Source organism: Dermacentor albipictus, chromosome 1 (genome assembly GCF_038994185.2).
Source record: "Dermacentor albipictus isolate Rhodes 1998 colony chromosome 1, USDA_Dalb.pri_finalv2, whole genome shotgun sequence".
In the NCBI taxonomy this organism is placed as follows: domain Eukaryota; kingdom Metazoa; phylum Arthropoda; class Arachnida; order Ixodida; family Ixodidae; genus Dermacentor; species Dermacentor albipictus.
Genome location: NC_091821.1, coordinates 173,633,324 through 173,657,410, shown reverse-complemented (window position 1 = coordinate 173,657,410; position 24,087 = coordinate 173,633,324). Strand labels below are relative to the sequence as shown.

General features: G+C 40.6%; 1 protein-coding gene across 2 annotated transcripts in view; it reads right to left on the bottom strand.

Moving 5' to 3' along the window:
• The window catches only part of csul (protein arginine N-methyltransferase 5), a 116,507-nt gene that overhangs the window by 29,061 nt on the left and 63,359 nt on the right, over positions 1-24,087 (bottom strand). For both annotated transcript variants that reach the window (XM_070529551.1, XM_070529554.1), the window contains exons 6-10: positions 21,123-21,336; positions 14,669-14,752; positions 3,976-4,047; positions 2,843-2,920; positions 648-703 (exon numbers count right to left, since the gene is read on the bottom strand). In XM_070529551.1, coding sequence (XP_070385652.1) covers positions 648-703; positions 2,843-2,920; positions 3,976-4,047; positions 14,669-14,752; positions 21,123-21,336 — 504 coding nt within the window. The remainder of the gene's footprint in view (positions 1-647; positions 704-2,842; positions 2,921-3,975; positions 4,048-14,668; positions 14,753-21,122; positions 21,337-24,087) is intronic.

Genomic DNA, 24,087 nt, shown 5'->3' with positions numbered 1-24,087 from the left:
TATCATTCACGGATTCAACAAAATGGAAAGCACAGAATGTCCCAGAAAGTAACAAAAAATTATTTTTGACAAACTTCTTCTCGGAAGAAGCACTACAGTCTATTTGTAAATGAAGATATTAATTTTTCTAACCACAGCTGTATATAGTGCATCTTGCTTTCATTTCCCCAGCACAAATGATCAGTAATGCAAAAAGCAAGAAAAATGGAAGCCACAGACAATGTTATAATAAATGTATTCCTGAAATCAATGTCACAAAGATGTGGTGTCATTGCAAATTGTGGAAAATTGAAAGCCTACTTGCTACAGTAAGGTACTGTGGAGTCCTATTAAGTAGAAAAACATGGAAAAAAAAAAGAAAAAAAGGGGGGGAGGGGGGGGGACAGCAAGCACAGTACAGAATGCCAAATAGTGCCAAATACATTATAATTTATTACAAATAGTGCTGCAAAGAATTTCTATACGTCTTATAATTCTATGCTGTTACCGTCTAATATTACTGTTACCGTCTGATGTTACCAGCCAATATAACATGGGTGCTTAAGTAGTCGTAATTCATTAACGCGAATGCAGATATGAGAAGTAAAATTGCGATTCCTAAGTTACCAACAAGCACAGCAGAGTTAGTGATAATCAAAGACACTCACATTTCTGTGTCTTTGCCAACTTCAGCACCTTTGTCCATGAGAGCAAGGTACATAGCCTGCAAGAAAATTCAAGTCAGCTGCATTAATTTGTACAAATGCAAACACAATAACTGGCACAGAACTACCAGGTCATATCAGTTAGCTGTCTCTGATATATACTACCAGTACGGCACTCAAACAAAGTGACAGTGCCGAATGGTTGCGGTTCACCTCCCTCTAAAGAAGTGAAACAACCATCAAAAACAAAGACCAAGTTGGTCATATTTTTTTATGTTGGAGGCTTGGTGCACCATGAATATCCACACCTTGCACCTTGCATCTGGCCTTCACAAACTTTCCAGTTGCAGTACCAAAACCAACCATATATCCCAAAAGGGGGAAAGAAAAGCACCTCTATGGCTAGTTTTGTACACTGACATTTTACTGCACATGGATTCGTGGTTTAATGTTCATCCAATGTGAGCTCTTTTGTACGTTACATAAAAACTTAAATAGAAAAGTAATTATTAATTAAAATAAAAGTAATTAAAGAATTAACCACTTCAAGCCGTCATTCCATTTGAAATCGCAAATGGAAGAACGACTTAGTTGCCTGCAAAAATGCACCACTTAAACTTTCGAACACAAGACTGCTTTAATGAAAAAGATTAGGCATTTATTTTTATATGCTGACACCTCTGTGGGCATCAGTCAAGAGCAGACATACATGTAATGCTACAAAAACATTACTTTCATGGGTTTATAGGCACACACAAACTCATGCTCTTTACAAATTTGAGATAAGAAAACACTGTATTAAAATTTTTTCTTTTGCTGATACTTATATTTAATGAGCCCCAAATGAAGAAGTATGTTATGAGGAAACACTTGTTTTTTTTCTTGTAAAAATGTTCGAAGTTTACACAATCCCAACTGGAATTATTGGGACCTGTTGCATAGTTTCTGCTGGGCATGTATGAAATGTGTGACCCTAAGCTTTCACTTTCGGCAGATGCATTTCTTTATTCTTGTGCATTGTGCTCTCTTTCCTAGAGAATGATTTGCACCTTTGAGTTAGTAATGGTCAGTAACAGCGTTCTTTTTTTGAATGATGCAATAACTGACAGCTTTGACTTTATTGCCAGGTGACGTGAACACCAGAAAATTAGATCAATTACAGCAATAAGGGGGAATGTTATTTATCACACCTAAATAGGAAGTTATTTTTTTTTACTCTAGATGGCTGATGACGAAAATAAAATGGAAGGTAATGACAGTGTAGTGGTGTCACTAGGTGGGGGCAGAAATGGAGAGAAAGAAGTGCGATGGCACAGACCATATGCACGAACAAGATTGCAAAAGGTTCCAAAAAATAAACGCTCAACATAATTTTCGGTTCTCGTCTCTTTTTCATCCTGTCGTAGCTATAACAGCAACGTAGCAGCTCTAACAAAATCACCAACGGAATTAGAAACAGTTCCACAGCACAAGTGTGTGAAAAAAAAAAAGAAAGATAGAGAAAGAAAAAGAAGCAGGAGGTAGAGGTGTCTTGTTGAAGTTGTGCTGATGAAGGTGCCGTTATCTGATTTTCCTACAAAATCCCAGTCGACAGCAATATAAAGTTCTAGCGTCACAGAAGTTTTCTAAGGTGTTTTGATAAAAAGCTATGTTTTATAAAGTTGCTTCAAGACAAACCTATGCTCAGCTCTGTGTAGATACCCAACGAAGATAACTAACAATTTTGTGAAGACAACTGCAATAAAAAGAAAAAAAAAGAGCAATTTTTAAGAATCGAAGATTTCTCTGGTGTTGTGAGAGCTCAGCCTTGCAAATTGTATTGGAACAAACAGGCACCTTTTAGTACTGTTGCCAACATAATGACGAAAAAGAAGGTTCAGTTCAGGGAGTCAACAGTAATATGACTGCTAATGCACATCCCAGGTACAACAGTGTTTCAAGGAATGACCGTCTTTTAACAGCCATTCGGATACCACGAAGTCCCAGTGATTTTGATTGGAACTATACAATAAAATTACACCCATAAAGCTGTGCAGTGTCTGTTTGTATTTTTCATCTATGTATTTGACCGAGAATGACTTCATACTAGAATAAATTCTTTCCAGCCATGCACTCGTAATTCGGGCCTGAAAAGGCTAAACAAACAAATTCAGGGTGCATAGAATGCTTTCAAATACACATAGTAAGCATGTTCTCACCCTCTGATACTCTGTGTATTTCACTGGGTCTTTTTCGAAAATTTCGTATGTCACAGACTCCAGGTTATCCATGAGGGGCTGGAATTAAAAATCAAGCAAGACCATGTAAACATTGGTGCAAGCTATAATTTTAGCAGTAAACCACAGCATACTTCATTTGAACACAATGTGGCAATATCCCAGCACATAACATTTTAAGATGAACATTCTAAATAATTACTGACAGCAATTTCCTGAATGCAACACGCTTACTCAAGTAAGTTATCACAGTAAGGGTTACATTTTTACAAGGCATTCCCGCTTATGCAGAAGCAAATGTGTCTGTCAAGCACCAACAAGAGTACAGACCATCTTGTTCCATGCTTTGCAAATGAAACAAGTCAAGTCCATATAGGAAAATCAAAGTGTGTGTGTGTGTGTGTGTGTGTGTGTGTGTGTGTGTGAACTTTATTTGACAGGAAGTAATTTTAAGGAGGAGCTCCCCTGTCCAGGGCCCCACTGGCCTCTGCTACTTGCCTGACCTGGCTAATTAAGGACTTTTGTCCTGCCAAGTCGGAACAGGCGAGCTGTGCCTCCCACTACTCCATTGTGTCATTGCTATATGGCCTATGAGGGTGCTTAGTGCACTCCCAGGTCACCCGTATTAGGGTGGGTATGCCACCGCACCAAGGGCAGTTGGCCGTATAGTGAGTGGGATACATGGCATTGAGCAATCTTAGATGGGATAATTTTCTACGATGACAAAAGAAAATTTGTGTATTGCTTCAAAGGACACCCCACTCTTCCACCACCTTTAAGCAAAAGCCAACACACATGCTTATAGCCTCAGCATCACATTGCCTGGGTTCCTATTATCTAGATTTCAAGAATTGAGAGTATTGGGGATAAGAGGGGGAAAGCCCCCAAAACCATGTTGAACCTGTCTGAACCAGGCAAAGTACACATTTTAGAACATGACCTGCAGCAGCACATGTCGCAATATCACCATTACAGCCCCCAATCTCTTAAGCTAACCTCGATACCAGTATCAACATTCCCACTAGCAAGCGTTCCAGTCTATACTCATTCTAGCACAAGACAAAAGTTTTGCTTTCTGATGCCAATACTACTGCAAAAGGAAAGAAATAGCTCACTTGAAGTGGTGTTTGCAGGTAGTCCTCAAAGCCTTTGGCAAATTCACACAAAGGGTCATCTGGAGGTTGTGTCTATAAAGAAGGAAATAAAACGAGATAGATAAAGCATGTGATAGACTACAGTGGCATGCAAATATGATGAGCGTGCAAGTTCGATGGAGCACCTATTGGTCAGGTAAAAGCATCAACAGAAGAACAGGTTACTTATCAAACTCAAAAAACAAAACTTGACATTTTGAGATTGTTGCAGAGCACAGATATGCATACACTAAACAGAGACAAGGCAAAGGCCACTGTGACGAGTGAACGAAAAAGATGAAAGCTACAATGAAGTATGGCGACACGGGTGGGCCACATGCTCATGGGACATGGACCAGTGGCGCTTGCAAGATGTGGTGTGGTGTGCTGCAATTAGACGTGCGAGAAGTGCATACCCAAAAGGTGCGATGATGGGATGGACAACGATACAACGGGCGGCAGTGGCCATGAGCCAACGAGACTAGATGCAGCCGATATCCCTAGCGACCCCAATGCTATGGAGCGAGCGAACAAAGCAACCATCCAGGCACCACTGAATAGGAGCATGGTCCAAGGCTGCCTGCATTCCTGGCATTCTGGGGCTACCAGGAGCTATGAGTGGAAATCGAGGGTGGCTATTCAATTGCAAAATGCAAGGCCCAAGCGTGTACGAGCATCTGGGACAATGATTAGGCAATCCTGACCTATTGTACATGTTATCACCCCTGTCTCCACTGCCATCACTATTTGATGCCTTCCCTGCCACCACCAGTCGGAGCCAGTGCCAACAGCACCAGCCACACCCCACTTGCCCATCCGAGTTCACATGAACAGACACGCGAGATGCATGAGCACTTTTTCTTCACTTGTAGGCCGTACTAATTTGTATGTTAGCAGTTCACAATGGAACTCGTAGTTACTGTTGTAGAGAATGCACCAAGTCATTCCCCCAGCAGCTGCGAGCTGTTGTACTTTAAAAGCCTTAAGTGGCTCATGAGTCAATAAATGTCTTGTCCATCATTATCGAAAAATTGACAGTCTTGCACTACGGCACAAAAATTCAATGGCACCAAAATTGATGGTGCCACCCACGACCTAAATACTAAATACTGAGAAAGAGTAACTTGAAACAGCGCATTGTAGATGCGTGTGCATTTTTTGGTCGGCAGCTTGGCTGACCCACAGCTGTCAAGCCTACATGCCAATATCATGGGATCACGCCAATCACATGATTGCACATTAACTCATCCTGTACTGCCCCCATTGGGCATCGTTAGCCCGCTAATGATGGTTTGAAATGCTGCTTTCGAGACCTTCCATGCCATAGAACATGAAGGAGAACTATATTCTTGTTTTCTAAGCAGTTTGCTTTTTCCTCCGCTAGGCGTTAATTTTTGAACGCACTCCCAAGTTTTGCGATCGTCAAAGTAGAAAGAAAAAATGGCCATCTCCGGAAGCAGTGCACATGCTTCAAAAGATAGCAGATACTGCGATTCCGCTGTATCTGTGGCTGATTTTATCGATGGATTTATCAGGAGCAAGTCTGAGGATGCTGCCTTTTCATCGGACTTTGACCCTGAGAGCGACAACGACACAAGCCAGTCTGGAATATCGGCAGCCACAGTCCGGCACACCAAACTGTAGTGCTTGCACTTGAATTTTTGTAGTGGAATACCTGTTCAATGAAAAATTTTCATTTTTTTCGGAGTGCCTATAGAGGGCAATATATTTTGTATATCCCATAATTTTTTTTTACTTTTCTTAAAAAAATTATGGGGTTTTACGTGCCAAAACCATTTACTTTTCTTAGAAGATACAAGCATGTCTTTACAAACATTGTTCAATTGTATTCCACAATCTTGATTCTGGCAATTTATATCTTTTTTATGACTATTTATCATTAATGAAACTTTTTATGCGTGAAAAGTGCATTCATTCTGCTTTCTGGTTATGTATTACACAAAACATTGAGTGCACTAGTTCCTTCAGAAAAAAAATCTGGCCTAACCTACAAGAAACACCTATTTTCCCCATGGTAGGGAAAGAGTTAACGACAGTACATACCAAGTATTTGTAATATAGCATTGTTCTTGTGACACATATTGGCTGGCACAACAAACCACGGACAGGGCATCAAAATTTACAGCATCACACTGGTGTTCCTTTGCACATACCCGGTCAATCTTTAAACTTAATTTGTTCACCCTGCTGATACAAGCAAGCATGCTTAGAATAAATATTGCATATAAGGAAATTATTTTCATGTCAGATGCCACTTCCTTATAACACGGTTTAACTGCATTCTGCCAGTAAAAACATATGGTGCCAAAACATAAAGGACAATTAAGAAACTTGAGAGGAAGCTAAGGACCACAACAGAAGCAATGGAACAGAAATGGTGAAGCATTCAGACAGGAAGACAGCAGTAGAGATAAGAGAGCAAATGCAGGTAGGCAATGTTATACAGGGTGTCTACCAAGTTGGCATTTCCAAATTCCCTGAGTTTTCCACGTTTTCCCCAAGTGCCTTTGCAAAATTCCCGAAGTGATGCAGAACTACGTTTTATGTCAAGACGGGCTGAACCCTTATTGGCCGATGCTGCCACTCTCTAATAAGCATATGAAAATTTAAAAAAAAACTTAATCCAATTTGAATACTAAGAAGTAGTGTTTATGTTATTCCAAAAGAGAATACAAAGGAGGGGTTAGTAAAATGCACAGCAAATAAAATGTATTCGAAAAAAATTGCAGATCAAGTCGGACATTCTCAAATACAAATAAAAAGAAGATGCATACAGAAGCAAATATTTTCGAATATGAGCTATTTCAACTGATAGCAAGCTCAGTGGTATGAGGCCCGAATGTTGTCACAATTGAGATTGCCTCTCAACAGCTCGTAAGTCAACCTCAACTGTCCAGACATACTCTCAGCCCGCACACGGTGCCTGTGTTGTGTTTCACTGCTTTAAAAAGTTTATTTTGGTTTGGATGAGGGACACCTGCATCTCGGCATCAGCCAACACTTTGTTTTTTGAGCTCAAGCTCCTTCGAAACGGTGGCAGCACACTTCCTTTCCCGTTCATTCCTCAATGCGTAGGTCCTTTCTGTTCTTGTCCTCCTTCCGCCACTCGGTCGACCCACAGACCATTTGAAGCATCTCCTTGGTCAATTGCACAGTCCTTGTCAGATTTTTCGAGCTCCCTAGGGGCCGCGAAAACGTCAGAAAAATCGGCAAGTTGGAAAAAATAAATGCATGCCATTTACTGCCCTTAAGGGCTCAAACCGCCACAGACACATTCGAAAATGCTCTGGAGGCCTGTCGGTGCACGTATTAGGCATATCGGTTCTCGTACTGTGACAGGAAATACCGGGCGAACGCATGCATAATTAAGGAATACACACTGTGTCCCGTGGCAATAGCCCCTTCCCACGCTTGTTATGCTTCACTGCAATAATTTTGCGTATGCTTCACCAAGTAACACTTCTGTACAGAGGCGAAGCTGACTTTCAGGAACAGGAATTGCGCAACGCACTGTGCTTTCCAAGCTTCTAGACCACAAAGGCAGAGTCCTTGCCATTGCTGACAGCAGCGAATTCTTTCAATAAAAAACACGGCACCCAACGGCAAGAAGCTTTATAGCGAACGTCGAAGCAGCTAGGCCTAGCGTTGCCGCAGTGGTGGCTACGGCTGCCAGAGGGTCTGCGTGCGAGAGCGCCGGTTCGAGGCGGCAAGGTAATCAAAATGGCAGTGGCTTTGATTATTGCTGTTTTGGACCTGTGGTCATGGCAAAACGTCAGGAAAATCGGACGGTGACGAGTTCTTGCGGCCGAAATTTCAGACGTTCTGATACATTCACTCTGTGGGGTACGTGGTGGTGCCGCGAAGCCGTCCAAATTATTGGGAATCCGGAAAGTCGGTTGTTGACTGTACACTGGCAACTCCTCCAGCCAACGACGGGGCATCAAAGACGATTCATTATGATTCCTGTCTGTTACTCGAGCCAGCATTAGCTCGACTTTCGACCCTTTCAATGAAATTACAGCTAATTTTCCCTGATAGAAGCACAAAATCCCTGAGAATTCCCAATTTTCCCGGTTGGTAGACACCCTGGTTATAGGAAGAAGAGTTGGCCAAGCAAGTGAAGACCCATGCACAATAAATGCACATTTTGAACCAAGTACAATCAAATGCCCCATAACGAAATGCTTGGGACCTCCAGAATCCTTTGTTATACAGGTCACTTCATTGTAAAAGTCGTATACTGTATACCGCTCATAATAAAGCAGGCTAAGCACGTTCAATTAAAAATGTCACTAATTTTTCTGTGGGCATTTTGTCTAACAGAATGTATGACTGCAGCCAACCATACTGCGCCTAGGTTCACAGCCTGCTCCGTGGCGAAATGCAAGAGCTATCGCAAAGTAAAGCTGCAGAGATCGTCAAATGCGACTTTCACTTTTTTTGCCCTCAAAATTCTTGGTTTGCTTACAGAATCTTTATCACTGTTGCCTTCATTGACGTTCGTATCCTTTCCGCCTTAAATGGCTTTCAAGACGTTGTTGGTCATCAGTTACACTAATATTATCACGTCGTCATCAACTGTGACGTGTTTGTCAGTCATCACACCAATCGATGCGTTATAACAAGTAGCGTACCAGTTGAGCAATTTCTGGACCAGTGCAGTAGGCCTACTTCTGTTATCGGCATGCTCATCAAGTGCACTGCCATTAGCACACCTTGGTGACATCTTCTGAGGGCAGTGAAGGAACTGTGAAGCGGCATTTATTGTAAAGCAACAAATCAGCCGCCGGGGATGCCTAAATTCCTTCATTTGTGGAGGCATATTCGTTGTAGTGGTATACATAGTAAAGGCATTCACAATGCACAAAAAATTGTAACTTGGCAGGGACATAGTCCATCCTTTCTTACGCAGGTCATTTCGCTGTAGAGGCATTTGACTGTATGACCTCGACAAACTAGCTAGGGTGCTGAATATCTCTCACACCAACGCACATGCACACAAACACTCAACTTCAGTTATTAGGCCCATCGGTTCTTACATCTTTTTCTGTCATTCAACCCCTTTCCTAAATACTGAAAAGGGCTCAGGCTTTGCAACGGTACATTATTTTGAACTCTGAAATGCTGTTCATCAGACAATTGCGCATCAATGTGTCACTGGTGCCCAGATTAAAGCTATGGGAGCCATGCCAAAGTGCTGGCCATCTTCACACAAGCATAAAATGCTGTCAAGTTGCCCACGATCAAAAACTGTTTCAGCAACTGTGGTATCATGCAACCATCCAACAGAGTAAACATGTAAGAGATGTTTAAGTTGTGAACTGCTTTTCAAAACTAAGCCAATTCTGGACATCAATGTGAAAGAATGTTTGAACACTGATACAAAAGAAGGCATCTGAGCCATCTACTGCTGATCACAAAGCTAACTTTACCCACATCATAACAAGGTGAAGCTTCAAGATGATAGCAGCTGTGATAACAAAGAGGTCCAATAGCCAAAGCTGATTGCAGTTAAACATGAATGGTATTTTCTCTCACAGAATGGTTCTTCGCCTAAAGGCTTCAAGTGCATTTTAGAAAATCGTCTGCACAACATCAATGTGCAAGCATTATTTATTTCAATATGAATTTTGAGCAAATCCTTTACCTGAAACTTGAATGCCACCTTCAATGACTTAATTTACTGCTAAGCTTTCTTTCCTAAATAGCCAAGCTGCAGTGCACTTCAGCCATGTCTTATGAAGCAGCTCAATATGTTGATTGTGATCAGTGCTTGTCAAGCTTATTTTTTTCCTCCCCATCTAAAGCAGAAGCTGACAAGGATGCATAAACGCACCAACAAGAATGAGAAAACTGCTGCACTAACATCAAAGGATGCAAACTTTATGCAAGGGCATTGCAATCAAATTCTTATTGCCATTAAAGCAGCCACAAAAATAAACTATACAGCAGAGGATCAAGCTGCTCCTGGCAGATCAAGGAAGCTCACACCTGCTCCTATATAAATTTTGCTGTGTGCCTGTACTCCAATGAACACGCCTAACAAAAGCACTACTGGAGTAGCAGGACAGCAAGTGACGCAGCATTTCATTTTACTTGCAGCTTTCACACATGCCACATTTAGGGAGACCATTCATGTAGACTGCTGCTGTGCCTGTGCAAAGAATTTACTTAAGAGATGCAGACACAAATTTTCATTAGTTGTACTACTAACTATAGCACTGCTATAGCACCACCAGTTGTACTACTATCTCTAAAGTTGACAAGGACTGCATTCGGAAAATATTAGTTGAAGGAATAGCTAGGTAAAATGCCTTTTTTATTTTTCAGATCACAAATACAAGTGGACAAAGAATGTCAGAACTGTTCAAATTTCTCTTAATGTAATGTCCCTCTTACGTACAAAAATATCTGATGTCATGAGCTTGTGTGCACCACAAAGGTGCGTATTACAGAAGGTTTGCTGCCAACAAGCCTTCTAAACAAGCTTACTTAGGGGGCTCATCGGTAGCTTAGCCACCGATGATTGAGTTCAGCAGCTGAGCTGGCTGTCGTTGCAACTTTGTTGGCTCATGATTTTCATGATGTCGCACACAAATCATATCATATGAATAAGGAGTTCTTGCCTACAGGAAATTGAAGACAAAAATAGTGCAGTAGAAGTTCCTAAATATTAAGTTATGCCAGTGCTATGACCTCTACTGTGGTTCCGAAGTACACACACATTATTCAAAAGAAGAACGCACAACCTATAAACTATGCCCTTAAATTTTAACTCCAGCAAAACATTATATGCTCCACTGAATTATGAACATTCTTCACAAATATGCCAAATCTGCAAATATTCAAGGTGCTAGATTAGTAGGTAATATTCAAGCAACCCTGGAGATGACTTGCAAAACTGATTAAGGACCTGAAGCAGCAAAGTCTAAGCAAAGGGCTGAAGATTAATATGCAGAAACAGAGTAATGCTGTATGGCATGAAAAAAGGAACAAGATGTAATCATTTACAGTCAGTCTCCAAAAACAGCGTACAGGTACATTTATATATGTAAAGTAGCCACAGCACACCCAGATCATGAGAAGAAAGTCTGCAGAAAAATAGAAGTATTATTCTGAAGGGTATTTGGAAGGCACTCCCAAGTAATGGATGGCAGATTACTAATTTCTTTAAAGAGAAAAGTACATAATTGGTGCAACCTGCCAGTACTAACCATGAGGTTGAAACTTGAGGAAAGTAAGGACCACACACAACAGGTGACGAAATGGAAAATGATAGGGATAATATTAAGAGCTAGATGGCAATACAGATTAGAAAGCAAATGTGGGCAGACAAAATTTTGTAGAGATCAAGTTAGGTGGGTTAAGCAATGAGTATAACAGATAACCAGCAGTCTATTAGAATACCAGAATTGGTGCCAAAAGAAATGCAGTCATAGACTGCAGGGGATTAGATGGCATGATGAGATTAAAATAGTGTCAGCTCATGTTGCAGAGATAGGCGAGGGCCTTCATGCTGTATAATAATAATAATAATAATAATAATAATAATAATAATAATAATAATAATAATAATAATTTTCACTTAACTCTATTGGAGCATCAGAAAGGGGATGAGGATAAAGTGCTTACAAAGCATGGCGCAAAGAAACTAGTAAAAAATTGTGTGTAATGACAATAGTTAAAAAAAGAACAAAAGAAAATAATGCAAAGTTAGCCTCAGTTAAAGATATTATTGCAACAATTATGGAAATATATACCGAACTAAAGCTAAGCAAAATACAAAGAAATTAAATTAAATTCTGGAGTTTTACATGCCAAAGCCACTATCTGATTATGAGGCATGCTGAAGTGGGAGACTCCAAATTAATTTTGACCACCTAGGGATCTTTAACGTGCACCCAATGAATGGTACACAAGCATTTTAGAGTGCAGCTCTTAAGCTACCGTTCCTGTGGCAAGCGTCGGCGTAACCGAGCAAAAGAGCGCAGCAGGGGATGAACGACGCGAGGAGGAAAGCAGAGAGGAGGGCGTGTGGAACCATAAGGCAAAAAGCAGAGGAGGGTATGACGAAAGCGTGAGAAGTAAAGCGTAGTGCAGCGACGATGGCTACAAGATGGCGTTAGAGTAGTGCCTGTCATCTGGGAGGTCTGGTGGTGGCTGCTGTGAATCGCACCAGCGCGTCAACTACGCGCTGGCTCTCATGATCTCCAGATAAGCAAGGGAGTCGCGCTGCATTTTGCTCCATTTGCAATGTGCCGCACTAGACAATTGTTCATGCCAGCCAATATATAGCAAAATGAAAACAAATGTAGAGCTGTGCTCAAATTGCGCACCAGGGAGTATCGTAATCGTTGGTGAATTTTTTGCATTCAGCCTCCATCAGAATGTGGCCACCGCAGCCGAGATCAAACTTGCAACCTTGAGCTCAGCAGCAGAATGCCATAGCCAAGCAAGCAGTTTTGATTATGATAAAATTAAGGCAAATAATGCATGGTCATTAACAGAAGCATTCTTAGGGAATCAGAAAACTTGTTACATAAAAATTCTACTCCTCTATCCCACAGCACAGTTACCCGGAAAGCTATCTGAGCAACCATGTATACCACACTTCTTTGTGAAACAAAGAATGAACAAGAAGTGAAAGGACCAGTTCTTCTGATTGCTATAGGCCATTTTAGTTTTGGTAAATCAATGCTGTCATACTGAAAAGTGTAGGCCTAGGATATGAAAATTTCCTTTTTTTTACACAGAAAGAGCATGATCATGCTACCAATGCGAGTTCTGTACAACTTCCCTGATGATTGATTGCACAGAGTTTCTTACAAAAATTAATTGAGCACTCTGGCACTAGTGTCTATGGGAGCTGCTAGAATGGCGGTTCAGCCAACATGGGAATGATGTGCCACTACGTGGATTGGCCTCAATTTCATCCTTCTGGCTCAAACAGTGTTACAACTTTGCATATTGGTCATTTTCACCAACATACTGCATTATAAATGCAGCAATTCACAGTGATTACGCATGTACGCAGTGGCTTGCTGTGTTTATAAACTGATAAGTGCTTGGAATTTTAGTAAGACAATTTTCCCCCTTCCAAATGTACATTTTGTTAATACTTACGCTACACAAATAAATGTTTGGTTGGTTATGTCTCATTATCCATTTGCTCTCATAATGGCGTTATAGTTCTGTAATTAGTTGAATGTAATAATAATTATACTTTTTTACTAGCATGTCTGTAGCTGATTTGTATTAGTACTGCTAAACATAAACCAATGCTATGTTTGCTATTTTTTAAATTTTTTACATTATTTGTTGCAACTGTTGTTTATATATTTACTTATACGCTGTAGAGGAGGTCCCATTATAGTCTTTGACCTCGGGACCCCCTCCTGTATAATATTCCATTTGTACTGTACCTTGATTATTAATAATAAAACCTCATTCATATTAAATAATGCCACAAGAAGGTTTCAATCCAAAAGCACTAAATCTATGTGTTACTAGCTATCACTTCCTAGTTCAGCTGAATAATTGCAGTGCTAGAGTTTCCTCTAGTACTGTATTTGCTCAATTCTAATGCGCCCTCGATTGTAACACGTACCCGTTTTCCGTGACCTAAAGAAAGAAAAGTCCTTTACAGTACCGCGCACCTCATTATTTCATACAGAAATACAACTTTCTTTCATGTGGAAAAACAAAGATTTACTCCCAATGCACTAAAGTTGCGAACAATAAAAAAATCGCAGTTTCGCCCGAAGGGCAAAGCATCGATTGTGATAGCAAATTAGTAGGCAGATAGTAGTTTTATCGGCCGTATGAACTTTTAAACATTCGCTTCCTAACTAAGAAGCAAGGTGTCACACGCGCACAAGCAAACATGAACATGTCCCACTCAATGACCACGGAAACTTTTTATGAGAATGCTGGAATGAGGAGGTGCTGTAGCAGAAGTTTGCAAATTGACCTTTGTGCGGCCTCTCACTTTAACGTGAACTAAGTGATGAGAACACAGCGCGGTGCACCTAGATGCATAGACTGTCTCCATATCGCAGATCACTTTCAAGATAGGGGTCGCGTGATCGTGCCTACACAGCAGCCGCCGGAGTAGAACGCCTCTCCTGTTTGCGCCAGCCCAGCAAGCAAGTTTCGGGAACTCCAAACGCCCGTGATGCAGCCTGATTTCTGCCCATCTTCACACACATGACCACTTTCCTTTTAATTGCGGCATTGTGATGAACACTTGGCATGTTTTCGCAGTCGGCACTTCCATGCTGATAGAGTAAACGCAGAAAACAGGAAGACGGATGGTGGGCTAACCTAAGCACATGGAGGAAGCTACGGCAGCTAGGCTCAAAGCGCGTACGAGTCAGCCATTTTGAAATGCAAATGGAGATATAGTAACACAGATTTAGGGTCGTACTCTATTATAATGCACACACATTTTGGACCCGTTTTATATGGAAAAAAGTGCACATTAGATTCGAGTAAATACGGTAACTTTTTAAAATAAACTATGGCGGCTTGCAAACTAGCTTTAACACTATGCACTGGACAGTACTGTAAGAAATCTGTCACATTAACAGCCCAAGGTAGCAACAATAAAGCACTCGCTCAGTATGTATGATCTATACATTTCACTGTTACTTACATTGAAAAGGTGATCGAGGTACTGATAGTAGAGCCTCATGTGCTCATGACGGCAGCTCCCATCAACAATCAGCTGGCTTCCAAGCTGTTCATTCATTAAGACATAAATAGAAGCATGTGAAACATTTATAAACACATGTACATCATTTCAAGTTCATTACTTTGATAAGCTCATTTGATGGTCGTGTAGAGGGGTGCTTAAAACCAGGAAGCCTGGATGGCACACCTACCCTCGCTTATTGCAGTGTAGCCTCTGGCCAAGTGCATTAAAGGGACACTAAAGAGCAACACCAAATTAGTTTACACTGGCATTCTTTCAAGGGCTCCATTTTCATTTCTTTGGCAGAAAGGTTTGATGTCAGAGAAAACAAAAGTGAAATTCCCTTCTTGAATTTTACTGTACTTGGCCTGTTCCCATGTGGAAAAAGTTTCTCAAAACCAACTAGGCTGAGTCCTCAGTTTCCTTAATATACAATGGAATCTTTCTTTATTGAGAAAATTTTAATTCATAGCAGATGCTGTCCTAATTTATTTCATAGCAGATGCTGTCCTAATTTAATTCATAGCAGATGCTGTCCTAATTGAGGATGTCACAGGCAGCTAGTGTGGGAACTTCAAGATAGAGCAGTGCCCCCATATAGCTTTTTTCACCTTTACTGACTTTCTAAATCACATTTTCAATGTTCTAGAAGTGCTTAAATTGTTGTAGAATCTTGCTTAACTTAGTATTTCTCTTTAGTGTCACCTTTAACAGGCAATATTAACCTTCCAAGAAATGAAATTTGGGCGAGTTTGTACGTATACATGTTTGCCTTAATAGCACAAGGAAGACAACGACATGACATTCTGTCGTTTTCTCTTGTATCTTCATCTTCTTTGTGCGATTAAAGCAAATAATATCAGTCGCAATGCAGCAGCCTTTCTCTACTGCATACATAAAAATAAGCTCTCAAAATTATTTCCATGGCTTAACTAAGAGGGGAAACTATTGCCAGTCTAGAAAACATTAATTGTGTGATATTACAATAGTAAACAAAGAAGCCTAACATGATTACAGCCGTAGGCTTACAATAACATGTTTTAGCACAGCACGGCAAGACATGATATGCTACACAGAGATGCGTACTAGCGCGCAACAGTCCATACATGTGCACAGGGGGCCCACACAGGCATATACTACCAATGACTCATCCATCTTGCTGCAGTGCTTTAATAGAGCCACGGGGTCAGATGAACATGCCCAGTGGCATTGTATTTGTACAACGAAGTATTCACAAATCTGCATTACAGTAGTGGACAGGGTCATAGGCTTACTTTAAGACATAATTACTTTTACCCTTCACTTCATTTGCACTTCCTTACAGACTCTGATCCTCTCCTACACATGCATATCTGCATTCTCCCTTCGACATAGCGAGAATGGCTTTCCCACACAGCTCAGGTGCCTGGTGGTTGAGCTCAGCACATACAGAAGTGGTGCAGAAGGCAGAAAGTTACCATGAACTAACACTTTACTTAAAATGAAAAAAAAAAGGCCTTTCTTGAAGGCTTTAATAACAATTTTTATTGAATACACCATCAGGTTTACAATAACATGCTATATATTAACACAAATCTAAATAAATGTACTTCCAAAGGTATAAATTTCAAAAGCAGGTAAGAGAAAGTAATATTATTTGTGAAAAACTAACTTTACTTAAGTGTACAGGAAATGCTTACAATAATGTGCTGGTACTATAAAAAGATTTTTTTTTTAAATTTCAAAATGTTGTCCCTTCAATTTCCTAAGCCAATGGAATTTTGTTCTACATCATCAGCGATGTGTGCTATAAAAAATATTTTTTGCTTAGCGAAAACTGCCTTTTTGTGGTAGATACCACAAATAATGGGCAAATGTCACACTCTGGTTAGCTGAAGGAAGCAAATCTCCATCATACGCTGTAGAGAAACTGCAATTAGGAGATATAATATTGCTAACTTTCAATCAGCACAGTAAATTAGTCAGCTGTTAAAAGGTAGAAAACAAAACTCACTGCTGAACAGCTGACAACTGTCCAGGATGGTTCTACAGGTCTCCATCTTCCAAATTAAAATCCCATGATCTCACATGATCTTCAGACTCATTGATGCTAGTAGCATCCAAACAATCATTTGAGGGCACAACAGTATTGCAAGAGTGATGTCGTTAGCACAAGGGCCCAGCTACCAGATGGCCTATAATTTTCACAATCACAAAGTGCACACCTCTGTGTGCTTGCTAACAATCACTGCCGAATAGTGAAAGCAAACTACTACTCAGAAAATAAAAGTTCACTCTTTACAGTGCTTTCTAGATGGTACATCAAGTCCACAAGGGCACTAAAAGCATTGAAAATGCATGTGGCATTCATGGGTTGTTCATGACCCACATTCAATGGCCATGGCAAAGGAATAGCTATATACGGATCCCAATTCCAAATACAACATGAAGCCCTTTTTCAAACTGATAATTTCACAAAATCTTGCATTGGTGATGCAAGATTTTATGCAAGAATATAATAATTATATTCATGAAAAACATGGTTTGTCAGCACTGTACCGTACACACTAGACAATAATAGGATAAGAGAAGCAAAATCAGCATTTCCAACTGCTCATTGAGTAACAGCAAAAAGCTGTCTAGTATACACACTGAAAATAGATCAAGCACATTCATTTCACTTCACTGGGTTTCAATTTATTGAACATTAATGATAGCAGACGACACACTGAGCATTCTGCGTTGTCACTTGCATAGCTACCAAAGCTGGCAAGAGGAGCAAGAAAATAATTCTGGTAGACGACACGTGGCAGCCATGAGGCAGTAGTTGGCATTTAGAAACTTCATTTTAATTACCAAAAGAGCTCAGCGGTAGGGCGAAGGAACTACTCTTTTGTCATGTAGCATTGACATTGATACCCTTCATATCAATGGTGAGATCTTCATTGGACCACAAGTAGATGCCCTATGAGATATTTCTGCTTTTAACACTTGCTTTTCCCTGATGTTGCAGTGATGCACTTGAATGCCATGTCAATTTTCCAGTTCAATACACTTAAGGTGCATTAATCTTTTTTTTTCCGCTTTTACGTTTCCTTGTGAACATAATAATTTTCACACTTCAACATGACTGCAATGAAAGGCAACTAGTGTTACATTTGATGTGATTAAATCAAAAATTACATTAGGGGGTTTTATGTGCCAAAACAACAATACGATTATGAAGCACCCTGTGGTGGGGGATTCCAGATTAATTCTGACCTCCTGAGATTCTTTAATGTGCACTTCATGCACAGTACACAAGCGTTTTCGCATTCTGCCCCCATCAAAATGCAGCTGCCATGGCCAGGATTTGATCCTGCGCCCTCGAGCTTAGCAGTACAAACATCTTATGTGATAAGCAACCAGTAAAATTTACTTGTAACAGATAAAAAATCCTAACTATGAAAGTATTGCAATAAAACTTAAGTTGGGACTAGTTGGTTAATTGTATTTTGAAGGTAAAAAAATTCAGCGCAAATGCCCAGATCAACCCACAAAGAAGAGACGAGACAAGCACAGGTGCTGACTAACAACTGCTTTATTCTTCTTGCGACAACACATACTACCCTTAACCACTCTACCACGCATGCGCACGCAACACAAGACATAGAAATACTTGTGTCACATTAGAGCAGTTACCGAAGATGTATGCACAAGAAATTATATTCGACTGAGTACAGGGTCAGGGAAGTATCACTGATAGACATCTGCTTCTTTCTTTATGTGGAAAGCCTCCAAGGGCAGCCACGTGTGTTCATTTGTGCTTCTGCCGAGAATCGACATTTACAACTGCAGCAAGAATTAAGATGGGCAACAAGATGTGCACCTTCAGGGTGTCTACCAAGTTGACAATTCCAATTCCCTGAGTTTTCCAGGTTTTCCCTGAGTGCCTTTGCAATATTCCCTGAGTGACTTATAACTTTGTTTTATGTAAAGATGGGCTCCCTACATCATGTCGCCCAATGGTGTCACTCTCTAGTAAGCATGTTAAAAATAAAAAACAATGTAATCCAGTTTGAATAGTAAGGGGTAGTGTTTATTTTATTCAAAAAGCAAAGTGTTATTTTATTAAAAGCAAAGTGTTGGCGTCAGCCAACAGTTTGCTTTTAGAGTGCAAGCCCATTGCAAATCGAGTCGAACATTCTCAAATACGAATAAAAAGAGATGCATACAGAGTATTTTCGAATATGAGCTATTTCTATCAACTGATAGAAAGCTAACTGGCATGAGGTCCGAACTTTATCACAAGTGAGATTCTCTCGCAACAGCTGGTAAATCAACCTCAACTGTCCTGATTTACTCTAAGCCTGCGCACAACACCTCAGTGTTGCGGTGGTTCACTGTGTTTAAAGAATTTTTTTTTGCTTGGATAAGGGACACCTGCATTTCAGCGTCAGCGAACACTTTGCTTTTAGAGTGCAAGCTCCTTCAAAAAAGTGGCGGCATGCTTCTTCTCCCGTTCATTGCTCAATGCGTATGTCCTCTGTTTTCTTGTTCTCCATCGGCTGCGCGTTCGCCACACGGACTACTTGAAGCATCCTCTTGAACAATTTTACAGTCAGCGTACGATTTTTTGGACTCCGGTCGCAAAAGCGTCCGAAAAAAAAAAAAATGAATGCATGTCTTTTACAGCCCTTAAGGGCTCAAATCACCACAGGCGCTCCCAAAGAAGCTCTGAAGACTTGTCAGTACACTTATTTGGCATATCGGTGCTCGTACTGTGACAGGAGATGGCAGGTACACGTGTGTATAGTTAAGGAATGCATACTGTGTCCCGTGACAGTTGCCCCTTCCCACACTTGTTATGCTTCACAGCATAACATTTCTGTAATGAAGTGAAGCTGGCTTTCGGGAACCGGCATTATGCAACGCGCCGTGCTTTCCGAACTTCAAAGCCAATCGCAATAACCACAAAGGCAGTGTGGGTGCCACTGCTGACAGTGGCGAATTCTTTCAATGAATGACACGGCACAGCACGGCAAGAAGCTTAATACCGAACCTCGAAGCAGCTAGGCCTAGCAATGCCGCGGTGGTGCCTACGGCTGTAAGCGGATCTGCGTGCGAATGTGCTTCGAGGTGGCAAAGTTATCAAAATGGCGGCGGTTGTGGCTTTTATTAATGCCGTTTTGGACCTGCGGTCACAGCGAAAGTCCGGAAAATCTGATGGCGAAGGGTTCTTGCATCCGAAATTCCAGACGTTCTTATACTTTGACCCTATGTGGCTGCGAAGTCGTCCGAATTATCTGGCGTACGGAAAGTCAGTCGTTGACTGTACTCTGGCAACTCCTCCAGCCGACAACGTGGCGTCAAAGACCATTTGTTACTATTCCTCTCTGTTACTCTAGCGAACATTACCGTGACTTTCATTCCCTTTCAGTAAAATTAGATCATTTTCCCTGATAGAGGCACAAATTCCCCTAGTTTTTCCAGACTACTTAAAATCCATGAGAATTCCCGGTTTTCCCAGTTTTTCTGGTTCGTAGACACCCTGACCTTTATCTGCATTATTATTTACTTTCTGCTCGTTCACCAAGCCGCTCATTGATACATCGCCCAGTCTGCCCAATGTAAGTCTTTCCACATGAGAGAGAGAGAAGGCATAAACCACACTGGTGAAACATAACATTGTGGGAGATTCCGTGCTTGATATGGCAACCTTGCTTGCTGTCACCGCAAGTACGGGAGCACAGCTTGGCAAGCATGTTCGGCGCAGAAAACGACTAAGTGACACTATGCCTGCTAGCAACTCTATTGAATTGAGTTCAGGCCTGTGGTGGTGCCTTATCTTCATAAGCTGCTGCCAAAAGTCAGCAGATTTCAGGTAGAGTGGTTAAAGGTATATATATGCAATGCCACAAGAAGAATAAAGCAGTTGTTAGTCAGTGCATGTGCTTGTTTCGTCTCTTCTTTGTGGGTTGTTCCAAGTGTTTGCATTGAATTTTTTCGCCTTCAATATATGAAAATATTTATATGGGGAACTTCTTTCAAGGGTCACAGGAAAAAGATCCTTAACGTCATTTATGGCAAGCCCCTAAGAGTAGTAAGGTTTTTTTGTCACCACCAAGCTGATACAACTGAAAAGCTCAGCACTCACCCCTCCCAAATCATGACTTTCAAACAAAGAGTAGCCCAGTCTCCACAACAAGCACCATAAAGTGCAGTGCCTGATGGAGGTGCAGTGATGCCACCATCATGTGGTGCACTCTCGTTGCAGCAGTAAGGCAGACGTCTCTCAGGTGAATGCCTTTTAAAAATGGTGCCTTGGGTAACACAAAATTCTAGTGATAGTGTTCACACGTCAGTCCCTAAACTGTCTACAAGAATTCCTAAAAAAAAAAGCATTAGCAACTGAATTATTATTGAAACTGAAGAGCAGCAAAAATGTTGCACCAACCTTGAAAAACTGATGAATAACTGCTTGGTGAGCCCTGGATAGAACAGGAAAGCCCCTCTTGTTGGTCAGGAAGACTGAGGTACTTATCACAATACACCGGACAGGTTCCCCCAACCAGCGACGCAATGTCTGCTCGGACGGCACATCAGCCGTCAGTCGAAGTGCTACACCTATGCGTTTTTCTGCGCCAGCCACGCTCCTAATGACATTCCACCTGGAAAACCATATTTTTAAGGCCATTATTCCAATATTTCCAGCAATGTATAAAATTGAAGAGAAAGAAAAATGTTTTTCATATTTTTGTCGATTCAATGCAAACAAAGCTTGTGAAACAATTCATGCTGATGGCTCACATCTGTTGCCCAGGCTGTTCTCACTGTTACTAACAGGTTACATTTTGTGCAATTAATAAATGCAAGCTGGAGAGCTCTAAAGTCATCAGCAGTAACCTGGTTAAACAGATTAACGCTGATTAACTCTTGTATACTTAACTGAAAACAGCATTCATGAAATAAATAAAAAACTTATAGCTTTAGTTTGTCCATTTGAAAGAGGCTGTTATCAATGCAAAACCTCCATAATTAAAGCAGCAATTACGAGCTAGGAAGTGGGTTGGACTTATCCATCCAAACTATTTTAAAATTTCAAGATGTCAAGCATAAACAGGTGACCTGGTTCATACAACCAGCTTACTCATGGAGTGTTCTAGACTACTGCTCACAACAATTGAATTTTTGTATAATTAAGAGGGGATGAGGAACTTCAAAAAGCTTTTTTATTTTTTACACAATTTGACTGAAATTTCTACAGTTAATAGAGCATTTTAGAATAGGGGCCCCAACGGTTAGGGCCCCAAAGAGGTTTGTGGGTGTTAGCGTTGGGGCACGCAGGAGTGAAGAGATTTAGAATAGGGCTCTGCGTTTGCGGATAGCATCTTTCGCTGATAACGCCACTATACGGCGTCAAAGAAAAGGTATTGGAAATAATTAAATAAAATTTAATATTTTATGATAAGAATAGTAATTTTGACTTTCGTGTTTTAATGTTTAACTACAAGTTAGAGGTTATTGTATTAGCAGCAAACAATTAGTTGCGCTTAGTTTTGAGTAACAAACTTTAAGTGCCTTACCGAGCCAGACTTAGCCGTGTTAGGCCTACGAGCCATGAAATCCACAATTGAATTCAGAATCAGCGGCATCTTATGAATCAATCTTCATAACACACGCTAGTTGAGAGAAAGCGATAACCACAGTCACTTCTCCTAGCTTGCGAACTTCACGCATTACCACGAATTGAGCCCAGTTTGGTGCTAGGTTAGAGCCGTCGCTTTGATGGGTGCTGCCATGTTTGTTTACGCAAATCTTTTGGGGCAGCTTTTGGGGCTCCTGCTAAATCAGTGAAATAGCATGCCCAACGCAAAACCCAAATGCAGTTTGCGTCTCACGCATGCGCAGAGGCTTCGACACTATTTCTTTCGGGCCCCAAACATTTGGGGCCCCTATTCTAAAACTCTTTAATGTATTTTTGCCAGCTGATTTCAAAAATGCAATCTTGTTGTTTTTACAACGAATATATTTTAAGACGTCCAAAATAGGATGTCCTTTGTTTGGAGCCTAATTAGCTAATTAACAGAAACTTGCACAATAACATACAGCACACGGAATCAATTGTGAATGTTCATAGTGTGTCATAAGCTATAAATAATTGTTTTAGGCCATTTTGAAGCAAAGTTACAGGTTGTCAAACTTAAGTCATAAAAAATGCCCACCTTGATAATTGAAAGCATGGCAGTTTTGGCGAGTTGGTATGTCATGGCTTTTTTAGGCTTGTAGTGCAGCTCAGTTCCTTTTCATTAGCCCTTCCACCTTCCTTTTTGCTCTTTCTGAGCTGCGCTACAAGCCTAAAAAGTCATTGATAATCGAAGAATATCAATATCAATATCAACTTGCTATTTCAAGTCTTTTCATTCAGTTTTATGTAAAGGGCCTTTTATTAATGAACACATTTAAAAAAGACTCTGTATAACCCACCTCCTGGATAATGCATATTAACTGATAGTCGATAGCTTTGATGTATTTGTATTTTCGTAATTTTATATTCCGCTTTTTTTCTTTCTTTTTTCTTTTTGCTGTTAAATAGTACTTGTGCTTTTTTTAACATTACAAAAGGTCCCCCTACAGTGCTTACACTATGGGACCTTTTTCTGTACTAAATATCTATACTTTTGTATCTGCACTAAGTATTCAATAAACATCAGGTCACTTCAATTCAAAGATACATGTGGTATTTATTACAGCAGCTACTCCAAGAGTGATGCAATGTTTTCAGGTTGGCTTGACTACATAAACATTTGCTCAGCTAGCTGGCTGAAGGAGAATAATGAGACACTTGCACACAAAGAAAGGTGTGACTTCTAGTATGAGCCAAACTGCTGTATGCCAAGGCAGAATTTTATGCAGCATCTTTAGTCTTTGTCAAAATGGAGATCGACGAACAGATCAAACAAAGGCTCAATATCAAATATCTTGTGCAATTGGGCAAGAATGGTGCAGAAATTCATCAAATGTTCCAAAAGGCCTATAGAAAGAATGCCCTAAAGAAAAGAACTCTGTTCAAGTAGGTCCAGTGTTTTCGGGAAGGGCATAGGGAAGATCTGCGCCAAGATAGTGCCAAAACTGCTGACTCCAGAGCAAAAGTTGCGATGAAAAGAATGTTGCATTGAGTGGAAAACTTCAGACAAAAACGATGAATTCTTGCAAAGGGGTGTCAGCAGCGACAAAACTTAGGTTTACAAATATGACATCCGAGTTGAATTCACAGAGCAAGGAGTGGAAATGGAAAAAGAAACATGAGCCAAGGCCAAAAAAAAAAAGTGCGAAAGAACAGAGAAAAATTAAAATAATGTTGATTGTGTTTTGATTGTAATGGAATTGTGAATCATGCATTTGTGCCTGAAGGTCAAACT